Source organism: Panthera tigris, chromosome E3 (genome assembly GCF_018350195.1).
Source record: "Panthera tigris isolate Pti1 chromosome E3, P.tigris_Pti1_mat1.1, whole genome shotgun sequence".
NCBI classification, from domain to species: domain Eukaryota; kingdom Metazoa; phylum Chordata; class Mammalia; order Carnivora; family Felidae; genus Panthera; species Panthera tigris.
Window position 1 is genome coordinate 29,931,202 of NC_056675.1, and position 17,414 is coordinate 29,948,615.

At 44.0% G+C, this 17,414-nt stretch overlaps 1 protein-coding gene across 1 annotated transcript; it reads right to left on the minus strand.

Annotated features, from left to right (window-relative positions):
- Nucleotides 1-10,621: 10,621 nt before the first annotated feature.
- LOC122234544 lies at nt 10,622-17,018 on the minus strand. The gene is made up of 2 exons (XM_042971195.1): nt 16,383-17,018; nt 10,622-10,668 (listed from the first exon to the last, which is right to left on the minus strand). The coding sequence occupies exons 1-2, from the start codon at nt 17,016-17,018 to the stop codon at nt 10,639-10,641; spliced, it is 666 nt and encodes a 221-aa protein (XP_042827129.1). The 3' UTR covers nt 10,622-10,638.
- Nucleotides 17,019-17,414: the final 396 nt, after the last annotated feature.

The following is a 17,414-nucleotide window of genomic DNA, read 5'->3' on the forward strand; positions in this document are numbered from 1 at the left end:
TGTAACTGGTCATGATTGTGCTCTGGTTATCACGTGTCATATTCGTGTCATATCATCTCATATTTGCTTTGTCCTCATCCAAGGGCTCAGCTGGTTCAGTTCTGTACCAGGTGTTAAAATTCAAACTTTCATTCATGAAGGGTTGGGATTATCAACCCTATTTAAAAAAAATTTTTTTTAATGTTTACTTATGTTTGAGAGAGAGAGAGACAGAGAGACAGAGTGCAAATGGGGGAGGGGCAGAGAGACAGGGAGACACAGAATCTGAAGCAGGCTCCAGGCTCTGAGCTGTCAGCACAGAGCTCGATGTGGGGCTTGAACCAACGAACCACGAGATCATGACTTGAGCCGAAGTGGGACACAAACGACTGAGCCACCCAGGTGCCCCTGGATACTCTCATTTTCTAACTCTGGTGTCCTCTGGTGGGAACACTGCCTCCCTGTACTAAGACCTCCAAAGCAGCAGAGCTCAAAGTTGGTAGGCTCAGGACCAAAAACCCTGCAAGTGGATGTGATAGCAAGAGAGGAGACAATCCCACCTTCATCCCTGGATTCTTGGCCCCATGTGAAGAAAGAGCACCTTGAGATGGTTGCCGCATCAAGGCATATATTGCTTTCCAGATATAGAGCTCCATCCTTTCTGGGCGTTGCCTCCTCAATGGCTTTGTAACTAAGCCTTCTGTAGACCATTTCTCTATCTTATTAGGCCTGGGGCACCTAGATGTCGGGCACCTGGCAAACCAGTGAGCTCCACGGGCAGGAACCTGTGCATGCACCTGTTTTGTTGCCAGACATATTTCTCGATCAGGAGTAATCAATACAGGGGGAAGTGTCATAACGTTAAATAGGGGATACCATAGCCCATGGATGGTGGTACCTGCAAAAACATGGCGGATAGGGAAGATACCCATGTCCGGGTCGTGTGTCTGTTTCAGTGAGGATGGATCTCTGCCCCATCTGCAATGTAGGGGAACTAGTGCTTGTCCTGCCACAAAGTAGACGGCTGTTCCCCGAAGGGAATGATGCAATGTTGAGCTTCGGTGCTGGTCTCTATTGTTGGCCGGTCAAGAACCTGATTAGCATTGGTGGGAAGAAGTCCATGTTGTTGAACTCGTGCATGGCTTCCATCCCTGTCACCTTGGTCTGTTTGCACACAGGCCCATTGAGCAAGCACGAGGGTGGGTGCTGAAAAGGGCTGAATGACAGCCAGAACGCAGGCCATCTTGCCCATCAGGTTACTGAGAACCCTCTCTACTGTGGATTTAGGTCTCATGGGATCATTCTGAGCCTACTCCAAGGTGTCCTCCCATGTATATTTCTCACAGGCTTCCCGGTCGCCAGTGCCCCAGGTGTGTCCTTTCTAAGAACGACCCCATCCAGCCAAGTGATTGGCAACTGCCCATATATTGGTGTAGCTCCAGGATTCTCATTCTCTCATGGTGCAGATGTACTGCCTGGAAGTTCCGATCACTGGAGCATCCTCCTTCACCGTTGTCCTTCAGGACCACCTCTCAGTCAGGCTGGAAGGCTGTAGCTGTCTATTTCTTGTTGGCACCAGCAAGGTCTAGCCCTTGCCATTTCTACTGACACTTCACAAAACACTCTATCTTCCAGACCTCTGTGTCTTTGGCTCAGCCCAGAATGTCTTTTCCTTGCCGTCCATCTGTGAATCCTCTCCCGACAACACTGCACCTCGCTAACGCTGTTCCTGGGCACTTGGCAAGAGTCTCTGCTGTCATACTTGTTTCAATGCTTTTATTATTTATGCTGCCCAAGTATCAGCTGTGTCCTCTTGGCCCGTCAGGATTCAGGGCACATCAGTTTGTTTCCCCCTCAGAATCCAAAGCCCACCTCAAAAAGTCTGCATGTTCTCAGGCAGCTTACATTCTCCACTGTTGCTTTTCAAATCCAGATTTTGCACCTATTTTCTCTGATTTTTGCCACATTAGTCTGGTTGTGAAATTAAGGTCTGTGGTCAATGTGTTGCATGCTATTTTAGATGGGATTTTTTTTTTTAATCTACTAAGCTTGTTCTTTGTATATAGCAGTGGTCTGTAGACTTTTTTCATAGAGTCAGACAATAGATATTTTTGGCTTTGGGAGCCATATGGAGTCTGCTGCAACCACTCAATTCTGCTGTTGTATTGCAAAAACAGCCACAGACCATAAAGAGACAAATGGGTATGGCTGTGTTCCAATAAAACTTGATTGACAAAAGTTTGTGGCAGTCTGGATTTGGCCAGCCCCTGGCTTGTAATTGACTAATCCCAGGTATGCAAGAAGGCTATGGCCTTTGGTTCATGGAAGTTACCTTTTTAGTCACCTTACATTCTCTTGCTTCGAGTTTTTTCAGTTGATCCTGAACACTTGAATTTTTTTCAAGGTACACAAACCACATCACCTGATATTTTAGTCCGTTTGGACTGCTATAACAAAACACACGAACTTAAACAACAAATAGCTCAGCTTAAAACACAAATATTTATTTCTTACAGTTATGGAGGCTGCAAAGTCCAAGATCAATGTGCAGCAGATTCAGTGCCTGGTGGAAACCCACTGCCTGGTTCATAGATGGTCATCTTCTTGCTGTGTCCTGACCTGGTGGCAGGGGCAAGGGAACTCCCTGTGATCTCTTTTATAAGGGCACTAATCCCATTTGGGAGAGTTCCACCTTCATGACCTCATCACCTCACAAAGGCTCCACCTCCTAATAACAATACAATGGGGGTTAGGAAATCAATATGCGATTTGGAGGAGTCCTTGTCTGGTCATTCTTGGCCCAGTGGTCCTGGGTCTGTTGTCCATGGCAGTGCCAGCCCAGCTCAGCAAGAATCTTGCCAAATCAATTGAGCAGGAGTTCCCCATCTTTGATACGGAATCAAGTTCCTCCCATTAATTCTCAATCCGATGACTGCCTCACTCCACCCCATTAGCTATAGATCCCCAGCCATCCCTGTTTTATTTGGAATTGAGTTCAATCTCACTCCCCTAGTGCAACAGTCTGGAATAGTCTCCTTTGTCTGTTTAAATTGCCTGGTGCAATTTTTCCGTGACACAGCTTAACAATTTTTTATTCTTAATTTCTTTCTTTTGTCTAAATTCATCAACTTTTGCCTGCCGATCTATGTTAAATAAAGGCGGTGGCCTTGTATGTATCAGTCAGAATCAGGGCAGGGAACAGAGGCAAGACTCAAAAGGACTGACTGCAGAGATTTCAATGAAGGGACTATTTGCAAGGTGTGGGCAGGGTTAAGGAAGCCCAGCAAAAGACGAAGAAGCACGCCAGGGCTACCGACATTGGGGCAGCTCTAATGGATACCCCAGACATGAAAAAGCAAATGAAGAAAGCAGTTGCCAAAACTCCATCAGAACAGGAATGGAGGGCATCTTACAAGAGCTGTGCCTTAGCCAGAGAAACACATTATTGCTAACCACAGCCAGATGGGAAGGCAGTCGAGTGACTGATGACACTGACCTCTCTGTTCTCCTGCCGCCATCTCCCCCACCCCCCATCCCGATCTCCTGTTGGTGTCTCCTTTGGAAAAACTTGACCAGAAGCCACAGGGTTAAGGGAAGCTGGTGATAAAATCTAACGAGGTTGGCCTCCTGGACGCAGAGCAGGGAGGATCCAGCTGGACGGTGGATATGGGGGAGAGGATGTCATGAGAGTCAGAGAATGTGCATCATAGGAGACATTGTTGACTCCTTCTGTCCCTCAGTGAAAGAGTTTCTAGTCTTTGCCAATTAAGCATCTTGCCAGGTTGGGGAGTGACATGGACATATCATTTCATGTTAAGGAAATGTTTACTTTCAAAAAGTTTTTTTTTTTTTTAAACAGGAATGGATATTGAATCTCATCAATGCTTTCTATTATCTATACACATGATATTCTCTTTTAGTCTATTAACATGGTGAATTATATTAATAGGGAATATGCTTTGAGGAATCCTTGCATTCTTGAGAGAAACCCCACTTGGTCACAGAACATGAGTGCTGTTGGATTCTGTCTGTTGGTATTTTATTTAGATTTTCACATGGATATTCAGAAGCAAAGGAGAGGATGGTCCATTACTTTCTTTTATATTTTATTTTTTTTCAACTTCATGAAAACACACATAACCTTTCTTCCTTTTTGTTTCTGAAGAATCTATTCTTAGCTTCAGTTACTTTTTTGCTTTTTTGCTTTTTTGCCCCTTGCCAGCTAAACTTGGAAATGTATTTCCTCTAAAAACTAATTTGGGAAACTGTTCTACTTCAACAAAATGGGTTTGCCTGGCTTTGATGGGTCAGGATAGTCTGGGTTAATCTCCAATTCATAGAGTTTGAAGGAAAAGTAACTTGAAATAAGCCTAGAGAGGTAGCAGTGACCTTCAGGCAAAGCTTTGCAAGGATATGCTTCCATTTTAAGAACAAAAGTCAGTGGAGGGTTTTCAACAGAGCAGTTGCACAATCAGATTTTACCTTTTGAAGATCTCATGCTGCTTTCTCATCATGGGAAAATTACTCCTCTATGGTTTAGTTTCCACATCTGTACATCACAGAGAAAAAATCTGTTACAACGTCTGAGAAAATTATTTTGGGTAAGTAATATCTATAAAACACGTATCCTAGTTTTTGGCATTTATAAATAAATTACATATATATATATATATATATACATATATATGTGTGTATATATATACACACATATATATATGTATGTATGTATGTATACACACACACACACACACACACACACACACACACCATATAATGTGGAGATCTTTTTACATTATTGATTTGTGGGAGAGCTATTGATTTCTGTATATTTATCTTGTCTCCAGCCATCTTACTGAATTATTGTATTCATTCCTGTATTTCTTCAGCCAGTTCTCTTAATTTTCCTTGTTATTCAATCGTATCATCTGCACAAAGTTTATTTCTTTTGCAAACTATTATTTGTGAATTAGTGAATTACTATCAACCTGCATTTGTTTGGAGGATAATATTTATTCTTGGAATCCAAGCCAGAATTGCATATTAGAAACAAGCTGTTTGATGGAGATGAAACCCACAGCTTAAATTACCTTTATGGTTGAATAGGATGGTAATTGCGATGATTGCATGAGACCATTTGGAAATTAAAAAGTTGGATATTTAACCTACTAGCTGGAATAGAAAACAGGTTATTGTGTATTTGATTGAATTTAATGGGCTGTTGATATGACCTCCACATTCCCCATGTGAAATCATGCATTTATTCCAAGTTGAGCCGAGGAAAGGTCAGAGAGGTTTGAATACACACCTCTTCCCCTCACACCTTACTGGTGATTTGGAATATAAAATGGGACTTGATTTCTAGAATTGTGATTGTGTTTGTCACTCAGTAAATATTATGTATATTTAAATGTAAAGATCAAGATATGGAGAGTATCTAATATATAGATCCTGACATATAATAAGCGCGATAGATGGAATGTTTGTGCCCCCTCCCCCAAAGCCCATATGCTGAAATCCTAACCCCCCATGTGATGGTATTTGGAGGCAGGTCTTTGTGATTAGGTCATGAGAATGGTACCCTCATAAATGGGATTAGTGTCCATATAAAAGAGACCCTGGAGAGCTTTCTTGCCCTTTCCCATCATGTAAGGACACAGCAAGAAGATGGCTGTGTATGAACTGGAAGGTGGGGCCCCACCAAACACTTAATCTGCCTGAGCCTCCATCATGGGCTTCCCAGCCTCCTAACTGTGAAAAATAAATGTTTTGCTTAAGCCACGCAGCGGATGGGTGGGATTTTGGTTATTTCAGCCTGAACCCGTAAGTACAATAGGTATACAATAAACATAGCTTTCCCTCTCCTCCTTTTTAAATGCAAATGTCCAAGGACTATGGCCTAATATTTTCAATCCCCAGAATGAAGTTCTTCTCCTGCTCAGCTAGGCCTACACGGTCTGTCTCCTCTCTCCTCTCCACCCTCTTCTACTACATTTCCCTTCTTTCTTCACTCTAGCTCCAGAGATCTTGATCTTCCCTAAACCTTTGAACTTTGAATGAATGAATGTTACAACTTCTGGCACATCATTGATGACCATGAACAGTAAAATGATTGTGGCTTGAATTAGCAGAATCAGACACCAGATGCTGATGTTTCCTGAGGGGAGGGGTGGGGCTCCTTGGGTGTTGAAGTCTGATATCTTGGGCATTGCTATTGATTGAATTGTGTCCCCTCCAAATTCGGATGTTGAGATCCTAATGCCCATTGTGACCATATTCGGAGGTAGAGCCTATAAAGAGGGAAAAAGTTTGATGAGATCATGAAGATCTCTAGCACTGGTGCCCTTACAAGAAGAAAAAGAGACACCAGAGCTCTCTCTCACCCCATGATGTGAGGCCACAGTGAAAAGGCAGCTGTCTACAAGCCAGGAAGAAAGCCCTCACAGAAACTGAATGTGATGGCACCTCGGTCTTAGACTTCCCAGACTCCAGAACCATGAGAAAATAGATTTCTGTTATTTAAGCAAGCCACCCAGTCTCTGGTATCTTGTTATGATAGCCCTACCTGACTAATACAGGCATAAAGTGATATGGTTTGTAAATGGTTTATGTGCCCTTCCAGCCCGCTGAAAGAGTGTCTGGGACATAGGAGTAGCTGTAATTTTGCTAGTTTAAGAAGACAGGCTTAAAGAAAAAAAAATGAAGACAGTCTTGGTTCCAGTCTGTTCCACATGTCTCATGTCCTCTTTGGATCAGTGGCTATCCAGGTCATGGTCTCATGGTGAGTTGTAGATGTGGGAGAGAGTGAGCAAAACAGCTGGTGTCTCTTGAGGCCTCATCCAAGAAATGACACACTGTCTCCCCCAGAAGATCTACTCACTCACTACCTTTCCACTTAGGTCTCACTTGTGTCACATGGTCATCTCTAGCTGCAAAGGCTTCTGGGAAATCAGGGAGTTATGTTCTCCAGCCTCTAAAGTGGGACATGGCAAAAGTAGGGAAAACGAGTTGTGGAAGTCTATTGGGGCAGTCAATCCACTGACTGTTGGTAGAAAAATTGGAATTTCTACCCTTACTTTAAGCCCCTTGGAGAACATTCTGGGGAGGAAGCTTGCATCTTTATTGCCATTGCTCAGATGCTCCTCCCTGTGGGTGGAGGAGTAGCTCATCTGGCTACTGAGAACGCTGAAGCTGTGCCTCCTTGTGTATGGTCTCCACCTGCTGGGGAAGCATGTTTTTCTTCTTCCCTTCCTTTTGTTACCCCTCCTGCTGTTTCCCAGCTGCTCTGCATAAGCAAAGGCAAGGAGAGACCGAACCCTTGGAAACAAGCAAATGGGCTGGGTCCAGCCACCATTAATGAAGCTGGTGTTCTGATATATCCAGCTCATAGTTTTTAATTGGGTCAACATTTCAGGTACAGAAGAGCACCTCCAAACCTCAACCGCGATTTTTGTGCTTTAACAGTTTACATGACAGTTTCATATCCACTTAATGGTTGACGTTAGGGGTCCAGCATTGCAGCAATTACTTCACCCCACTTTATGGATGAGAGAACTGAGCCGGCAGAAGGCAATGAAATACACACAGCCAGCATCGGCATAGCCAACACTCAAGCCTGCTTTTTCTGCTACAGTAGGTGACACTGCCATTCCTAGGGCATTTATTCTACATTTCCTTGTGCCACCTCAATTCTGCTCAGCCTGTAGTACCTGTTTGTGCATCCTGCTGTCACCCATCCTGCACCCCCCTTCAGCCCAGGAGAGCAATGTCTCAGCAATCAGTCAATGCTAATATGCCAGCAATTTCCCAGAGCTTTGTTGTTGAAGAGGCTGGTCTTGATGTATTATTCTAAGTGTGTTGCTTAGGCAACATTGATTAATGATCAATATCTACATTACAAAATAATCATAGGGCCTGATAAAACTGTTCAGAAAGCAGAGACAGCTTCTTGAGCAGGTAGGAGATACCTAATACCAGATTGCTTATGGCTGCCATTTTGCACATTTTCAGTGGATGCTATGCTGACTCTACATTTGAGGTTCTAGACTTCTTAAAGGGGGAATGGCCATCAGGGTGCAGTTTCCTGCTTGGTTGCCTGGGAGAGCATTTTGGAGAAGGATGTTGCCAAGTGTAGTAGAATAGCTTTTGGCTCTCAGTTCTACTTGGCACTCAGTTCTAGTGGCAAGCAAGGCCTAGCACACAGTAGGCTCTTAAATATTTGTGGACCAACGAATGCATGGACGGATCTTCGGGTAGTATGGACAGCTTTCTTGGCACTGGCTGGCCACAACTTCTTTCTGTAGGTTTCTCAGACATTCATAGGCAGTGTACAGGATTCCAAGAGTCTCTGATTCCACAACAGTTGGGCAGCATCCATGCGCTTTGAAAAATTCCTAGAAGGGGGCAATAGAGCACAATTCTCAGTAGTCTCTGCGGTCCAACAGCCTGGGTTTGAATCTTGCCTCTCCCATCCTAGCTCAGGAACTTTATGCAAATTTTTACCCATTGAACCTCGGTTTCTTCATGTGTAAAATAGGAATTCTATTGTCAGTATCTACTTCTTGGGTGAGCAAGATTCCATGAATTAACGCATGTTGAGTACTTAGCACGGTGTCTGGCACCTAAGAAGTCCTCGGTGATTATTAGCTTTTATTTCTGTTTCACTCAGGACTTAATGAAGACAACTTCAAAATTAGCTGAGAAAGAATGAATCTACCCGACGGAATGAGAACTTGATAGTTTGCTGTAGAATTAGTTCAAGTCAAATATTTACAGTAATCATGAAAGAAGGTACAGAGGGATTACCAAAACAGTCCGACATAGCTACGAGAATACAGTTCACTTTCGTTGGCTTGGAGTTTGCTCTCCTTGGGTCTAACACGTTCTGCTGATCTCATTTGTGCTTCTGTCACTGTTCTTGGGCTTCCGGGTCTGTACTGGGGTGGTGCTGGGGGATTCTTTGTTTCTGGACCTTCATTCTTAGTCTCTGAATTAACGGTTTGTCAGAGTTCTGATTTTAAGGACAAGGACTTTGCCCGTTGTGTTTCTAGAGGCCTGGCTTCCCTCCAATTCATTTTGCGAAGTGCCTACTGTCTTTGCCCACGAAAGTTTACAGGTTTTTGTTTTGTTCACCTCTACTGCTCTTAGTCTCATGCCTATCTTGGGACTTGCTCTTCTGCAAATTTTTACTGGCAAAATGTTTAATTACTCTCATAAGGCTAGAGTGTAAAATGCACAACTTCTTAAGGGTAGTTTCATGAGTGTGGCAAATGTTTACAGCTGTATCATCCAACCCCCTATCAAGATATAGAGCACTGTCATCACCCCACAAAGATCCCTGGTACCCATTTCTGGTCAATCTCCCTTCCTTTCAAAGGCAACTGACATTCTGCTTTCTATCTTTGCAGATCAGTTTACTATATTCTTGAACTTCTTTTGCTCAGTCTTACTTATGTCTGTGAGAACTGTCTTTGTGTTTCCTGGATTAGAATTCCTTCTCTTTTATTAGTCAGCAGTGTTCTATTGTATGAATATCCTGTGGTTTGTTTATCCATTCTTGTATCGATGAACAAGTGGGCTATTTCCAGTTTTCAACTCTTATGAACAAAGCTGCAATTAACATTCTTTTACCAGACTTTTCGCGGACATATGGTTTCATTTACTTTCGTGGAAATAGGAGTGGAATTGTTGAATCACAAAGTAAGTGAACATTTACAGGAATTGCCAAGCTGTTTTCCAGAGTGACTATCCCATTTTGCATATCCACAAGATCCAGTTGCTTGGAATCCTCACCAGCTCTTAGTGTGGTCAGTCCCTTTAATTTTAGTCCTTCTAGTGGATGATGACTAAGGATGTTGACCATCTTTTTATGTGCCTTGCATTTATAGCTAATTAACATTTATCCAATTGATGGGAAGAGTAATTTCCCAGTTGGGTACTAAACTGAACATTTTCCCCCATGAATTCAGATAATGGGTGTCACCCCCCATTCCCTGTGTAACTCCACTAAATGCCCTTTGATGGTTCATTTTATGTGTCAACATGACAGGGCCATAGACTTCCCAGATGACTAGTCAAACATCATTCTGGGTGTGTCTCTGAGGGTGTTTTTTTTTTTTTAATTTATTTTTTTTAATGTTTATTTATTTTTGAGAGAGAGACAAAGAGAGAGAGAGAGACAGAGACAGAGACAGCACAAGCAGGGGAGGGGCAGAGAGAGAGTGAGATGCAGAATCTGAAGCAGGCTCCAGGCTCTGAGCTGGCAACACAGAGCCCGATGCCGGGCTCGAACTCCCAAACTGTGAGATCCTGATCTGAGCCAAAGTTGACACTTAACCAACCGAGCCACCCAGGTGCCCCTCTGAGGGTATTTTTTTAATGAGATTAACATTTAAATTGTTACATTTAAATCAGTAACATTAAACATTAACATTTAAATCAGTAGACAGAGTATAGCATGGTGCCCTCCCTAATGTGGATGGGACTCATCCAAACAGTTGGAGGTCTGAATAGAGCAACAAGTCTGACTCACCTCTGAGTAAAAGACAACTTCTCCCACTGGAGTGCCTTTAAGCTGGAATATTGGTTGTTTCCTGCTCTGACCATTGCACTGAAACACTGGCTCTTCTTGGGTCCTGAGCCTGGTAGTTTTTGGACCGGATCTTATACCTTCAGCTCTCCTGGTTTTCCAGCCTGCCAAATGTAGACTTGTTAGCCTCTCTAACCACATGAGACTATTCCTTCTGACAGACCTATTTATCTATATCCATCCATCCATCCATCCACCTACCATTCTGTCTATCTATCATCGCTGTATGTACGTATGTATGTATCAATCACCGTCTCTTGGTTCTGTTTCTCTAGAGAACCATGACTAATATACCCTTTCCCTTTGCACTATTGTCTTCCAAAGTGCCCCATTTCAACTCTGTTTCGGCATAAGCATTTACACATAGCCCTGTGCTGGCTTCATTAAATAGGCCACAAACATATGCTCAATGCTTCCACCTACCAGCTTTGGGACTACAATTAAAATCCTTGCAGAAAATGATACCCCAAGTTATCTTTAAGGCATTCAACATAGCCACATTCAAAAATGCTGGCCTCCTGTGAGCACCGCAGGAAAGAGAACCACCTGGTGGTGGGGTTCCCGGCTCTTGGGCTGTTGTTCTTTAACCATGTTTTCCAACCGGAAGATATGATCAGGCAACATAAAAATGCAACAGTTCCTGCTCTCCTAATAGCAGAGTGACTAACAGAATAACTAGGAGGATAATACATCTCCTTGGAAGGAGGATGGTTAAGGATGCTGATGTAGATGCTGGGGCTCTGAAAGAGACGTCTGTCTCCTCACCACAGGATGGACACAAACCCAGTCCTTCATGATGTGAACTCAAGCACAGTCTTCCGGAAAGCTGAACGCGAATTAATCAAGAGCCTGCCTATGACGCTGCTGAGACTACAGGGCGTGTTTCTCGCTTTCTCTCTCTCTTAAAACAATCTACTTATTTCCTTTGTCTGCTTCTTTGTCTTCTCACCTACTCATTTATTTATTTACTCTATATGATATTTATATATTACTTATTTGCCTCCTAGATATGTCATTAATTAATTTATTTAAAAGGTATGAACAGAACGAGTTACTTCCCCAGGTGAGAGCAAGGTATAACCCCTCTTTTAATTTTCAATTAAAATTTTTATTTAATTACACTTTTTTAAATGTATTAATTTTGGGGGCACCTGGGTGGCTCAGTCGGTTGAGCGTCCGACTTCGGCTCGGGTCATGATCTCGCGGTCTGTGAGTTCGAGCCCCACATCGGGCTCTGTGCTGCCAGCTTAGAGCCTGGAGCCTGCTTCGGATTCTGTGTCTCCCTCTCTCTCTCTCTGCCCCTCCCCCGCTCATGCTCTGTCTCTGTCTCTCTCTCTCTGTCAAAAAAAACATTAAAAAAAGTATTAATTTTCAATTTAATTGTAATTAAAATGTATTATTTTATTTCTTTATTTTTAAAGATTATTTATTGAGAGAGAGAGAGAGAGAGAGCAGGGGGAGGGGCAGAGGCAGAGGGAGAAAGAGAATCCCAAGCAGGCTCTGTGCTGTCAGTGCAGAGCTGGACCTGGGGCTCCAACCCACAAACCCTGAGATCATGACCTGACCTGAAGTCGGACACTTAACTGACTGAGCCACCCAGGTGCCCCCAAAATTGATTTTTTTAAATTAACCACTCCTTATACTCAGATTAACAACAGGTCCAGGATCTTCCCTCTTGAGACCTGCAACCTTTCCCCAGATTCTTCATGAACTCCAGGGGGAGGCTCCTTGGCTCAACAGGGGCTATGTGCGTTTCCAAATGCAGGTAAAGGGAGAATTAGTGATTTGGGAGCTAGCCCACCCAGCCTGGTGCATCTTTTGGTCACTGCTGGGGGTCCCCTGGACCTGGAGCATGGGCTCCCACCGCCTCACCCCTCAAGTCTTTCCTCAGCTCAGGGATCACTTCCAGGGTTGGGTTCACACAGGTCTTTAACCGCCTACCTCCAGGGGGCGGTGTTGAGGCCCTGGTTCAGAGGCCCTTAGGGTGAACATCCCGTTTGCTGCTTGTGGTATCTGTTTCACAATCTAAGTGCACTCTGGAGATTCTGGTAGTATTCATCCTCGTCATTACAGGAGGTGGTCACTGTTCATCCTTCTCTTCCCCAAACACCCATGGTCCCCTTGAGAATTTTGCCCACACTCTCCTCAGCTTCAGGGTTGAGGGGATTAGAAGGGGCAGCACTTGCCTGGCCACAGGGGTCTCATTACTCCTCCCTACAGGATAGTGGGTACCCCTGAACCTGAAACCTGTCCACCTAGGAGTTCAGGGAATCTTCTCTAAGAATGATCCTGGGACTGCCTGGCCAGAATAACTGCCTACGACTGTCCTACCACAGCATCTTGAGAAACAAGTCACCAGGCACTTGGCTATGAGAGCAGTTTGTTCATCGTAGGAGATTTACAAAAGACCATGGGGGACGGGAAGGGGAAAAAGTAGTTTCAAATGGAGAGGGAGGCAAACCCATAAGAGACTCTTTTTTTTTTCTCCTTTATTTTTCATTTTTAAATTTTTAATTTTTTGAGACTCTTAAATACAGAGAACTGAGAGTGGATGGGAGTGAGGGCGGGGGAGAGGGGAAAATGGGGGATGGGCATTGAGGAGGGCACTTGTTGGGATGAGCACTGGGTGTTGTATGTAAGCGACGAATCACGGGAATCTACCCCGAAACCAAGAGCACACTGTGTATACTGTATGTTAGCCAACTTGACAATAAATTATATTAAAAAATTTTTAAAAATCTATTTAAAAATTAAAAAAAGAAAGAAATACAGATAGATAATGAGAGAAAGTGAAGTCACTCATTCACCCATTACTTCACCCTTGAGAATTCCTGGTTCAGTCCTGGGCACGGGGTATACAGAAACGGCAAAAATCCTTGTCCTCAAGCATCTTGCTTTCTAAGTGGGGTGGGGGAAGGTGGGTGACAAACAAATAACTAATGCATGTTACCTGTTAAATAATGATCATTAGAAAGAAAACGTAAAGTCAGGAAGAGGGATGTGAGGAATGTATGTATGTGGGAGGGTGTATTGGGGGTAAGTTGACATCTTGGATGGAACGTCTCTTGAGCAAGGTGATTTCTGAGAAAAGCTCTGGAGAAGGTGAGGGTGAAGAGCAGTCCACACGGAAGGAACAGCCAGCACAAAACTCAGAGTCCACAGCGCACCTGGCTTGTTCTGGGAACTGTGAGCAAGCCCACCAGGGCGAGTAGAGAGAATGAAGGAATGAAGGATGAGATGGGACAGATACAGGGGATGAATGCAGAAGGTCATGAAGCCACCACCATAAGTGAGGTCCCTTCCTTGCTGTTCTGCATGTTCCACAACAGGGTTCCTGACGGCTGGCTTCTTACTGGCTGCCATTTTATGTAGCCCCCCATCCACTTCTGGACTTTCCCATTGTTTCTGGTTTTCCCACATGACCACCAGCAAGCCTGTGTTGTAGTTTTCACATATGGAGTGTTATGCTCCAAGGAAGGACAGCAGATGGCACGAAATGGGGGCCCAGCGTCCGCCCATATCTGCAGATGGGGTGAAATGTTGAGTCATTGTTTTTAACTCCCATTCCATTTGGGTTTGTGAAGGCCCAGTGCTGCTGTCCTGCAGGGCTGGGAATGGCAGTCTTTTGGGTCCTGAGCAAAATGACTGGGCTGATGGAATGTCTGCTAAATTGACAAGACAGAGTCAGGAAGAGAGAGGGGAAGAGCTAGAAAAGCCAAGAACAGACAGACATACGAGAGGAGGCCCTGCAAGGGGAGACCTGGAAATTTTTATAAAACGAATAGTATTTTTGTTGTTCTGATTTAAAAGTAAAGCATGCACGTTAAAGAAAATTTGGAAATTTCACAAAAGCATAAATATATTTTTTTAATTTTAAAAAATTGTTGATTTTTGAGGGATCCTGAGTGGGGGAGGGGCGGGGGGGGGCGGACTGAGGATCCAAAGAGGGCTCTGCGCTGACAGCAGCAAGCCCAGTGTGGGGCTCGAACTCATGAACTGAGAGATCATGACCTGAGCCAAAAACAAGAGTTGGACGTTTAACCAACTGAGCCACCAGGTGCCCCCCCAAAGAGTAAATATTTAAGTTGAAACCACACAACCCCATTTTTAGAGGTAGTGATGCAACGTTTTGTGGCTTTCCATCAAGATAATTATGTGATTTTAGGTATACGCAGTTTTGGGTTTTGCTTCCTGTCATTTAAAATTTTGTCCAGAACCTTGACCCACAACTGGAACATTAAAAGCTGTGAGTGTTAATCATTATATAATATTTGACCAGTGTTGTATTTAACGAACCAGTTAACGAGCCAGCATTGTAACGAATGCTATCATCTCCTTCTTGCTGGACATTTTGGTGGTTGTTACTATTGCACTGTTACAAATAATGCAGCCATGAGACCCTTCGTCAAGCATCTCTGACTATATCTCTGAATATTTCATCAGGATCAATTCCTAGGAATGAGGCAATTGGGCCAGGAGATGAATTTTTCCTTTTCAAATGCCCAAAACCTTGGAAGGAAGTGATTGACAACTTTGTGCAAGTGATTTGTTGAATTGATCACGACCAGATGACTGGCTGTTCAAATCTTGATTCTACAGTTTTGGCATTACTGTCCATGTGGTGGCATTTGCTCAGATTACAATAAAAATATTTTAGAGGGGGCACAGGGTGTCTTGCATTACATGTTAGACTTACTTTTGTTTTTTCCCCCGGAAAATCCAACTTGGGGCTAAAAGACATACAAATAGAATCAATGTAAAAAAATATAAAAGAAACTTAAATGCATTGTGTGGATCTTAATTAATTAATTCTATCAGATCAGAAAACGTCTGTTAAGATGTATTCCATTTATTAGACAAATAGAAATTTGAATGGTGACTGAATTCTGAGAATACTGTGATGTTACTTTTGACCTTTCAGGTACAATGTTAAAAGGTGAGTCCTTATCTTCTAGAAGTGTCTTTGGAAGTATTGAGGATGAAATGATTTGATGTCTGGGATTTTCTTCCAAGTAATGTGTGGGGGCAGTTAATCAGACAGAACTGGCTGTGGGTTGATGGCTGTTGGGGCTGCTGGTGGGTCTTCATTTATATCAAAAGTCAGCAAACTCTGGCCCAAGGGCCAAATCTAGCCCACAGCCTGCTTCTGTAAATTAAGTTTTATTGGAAAACAGCCATGCCCATTTGTTTGCACATTTTCTCAGCTGATTGTGGTTGAGTTGAGTTGTTGCAACAGAGACAATCTGGCTGGCGAAGCCTGAAATATATTCTCTCTGCCCCTTAACAGAAAGCGTTTGTGGATCCCTGACTTATTCTATCCTGCCAATGTCTGTTTATGCTTAAAATAATACATAATAAAACGCTTAAAATACAACTAGTGTAGAAGAGCCAAGATGGTGGAACAGGATGGAAGTTTTTATTGCGTCTTGTGTCCATGAAATACAACCAGACCAACACTAAGCCATCCTGCACACCTAAAACACTGATTTGAGGATTAACACGACAATCTGCACAACCTGAACCACAGAACTCAGCAGACACTCGACGCGGAGAAGTGAACTGGGGGAGAGAGAAGCCCCGGAGGGCAAGGAGTTGCTTTTGCTGGTGCAGAGAGGATGGAGACAGGGCGGGTGAGGGGGCGGGAGGGGGGAGGGGTAGAGTTCAGGAAAAGCACCCCCACCCAAAGCAGCTGGAGGCAAAGTGGAAAAGTGGAAACAGCCACAGGGACTGAACTAAAAGGGAGAAAGGAGAGGGTTGAAATTCCATCAAGACTCTACAAACAGGGGAGGGCAGAGTCTGAAACTCAGCAGCTCATTACCTGGCGGTGTTCCGGTGGGAAGGGAAGATCCCCAGGAGACAGTGAAGGCCAGTTATCCTGGGGCCACACGAGAAGAGGCAGTTCCCCTATTGGGTGGACATCTGGTGGAGGCTGTGTGGCCACCCGGTCCCAGCAGACCCCAGAGAACAACCATATTTGCTGGTGGTGGAACAAGGTCATTAAGGGTGAAGACTGCGGCCAGATGCATGTTGGGATTTTCCATGATCCCTGAAATGCCCCTGCTACACGACCGATCACGTGAACTTTTCTGGGGCAGGCTGGAACCCAGCCGTGGTCTCTGGGCGTCGGCAGCAGCAGTGGTAACGCGAACATTCCTGGGTGCGGCGGCACTGGCCTTTGCTTGGGCAGACCCTCCTGCAGAGAATCAGAGCAGGTCCGCGCGCTGCAGTCCCTCTGAAGGGAGGGGTCGAGAAACACAGCCGCGTTGGAGATAAAACTCAGGAGGGAGGTGGCGCCTGGTAACCTGACGGCTTGGTCAGGGACAGCATAGAAGTGGGGAGCGGAGGAAGCCAGAGACAAAGGATGGGTGCAGGATTGCTGGTCGGGGAGAGCACAGAATTTCCACACTAGAGACTGGGCAGCTAGGTCAGGGCCATTTTCACCTCTCCCGCGCATGCGCATACACACCTGCAAGCACCACAAGAGTCCCCTCCAGGAAGCTGAGCAGCGCCATCTAGTGGAGAACGAAGTCATTACCTTAAGCCCCGCCCAACTGGGCCAAGCTTGCTCTTTGGGAAAACAAGTCTCTCCGCCTGCTTAGTTTACGAACTATAAAGTGTTTCATAGTTTGATTGCTAGAGGAAAAGGAGGTAATTTCAATTGTATTTCAGTCTGTTTACAGTCCATCTGTTCAATTTTCTTTTTTCTTCTCTTTTTCATTTCTTTTCTTTTTTTGAATACAGAAAGAGAAAACAATTATTTTTTTTTCAATTTTTATTACAAACATTTTTCATTAACTTTTTTCTACTATATTATTTACTTTTGTGTAAATTTTTTCAAATTCTATTTTTC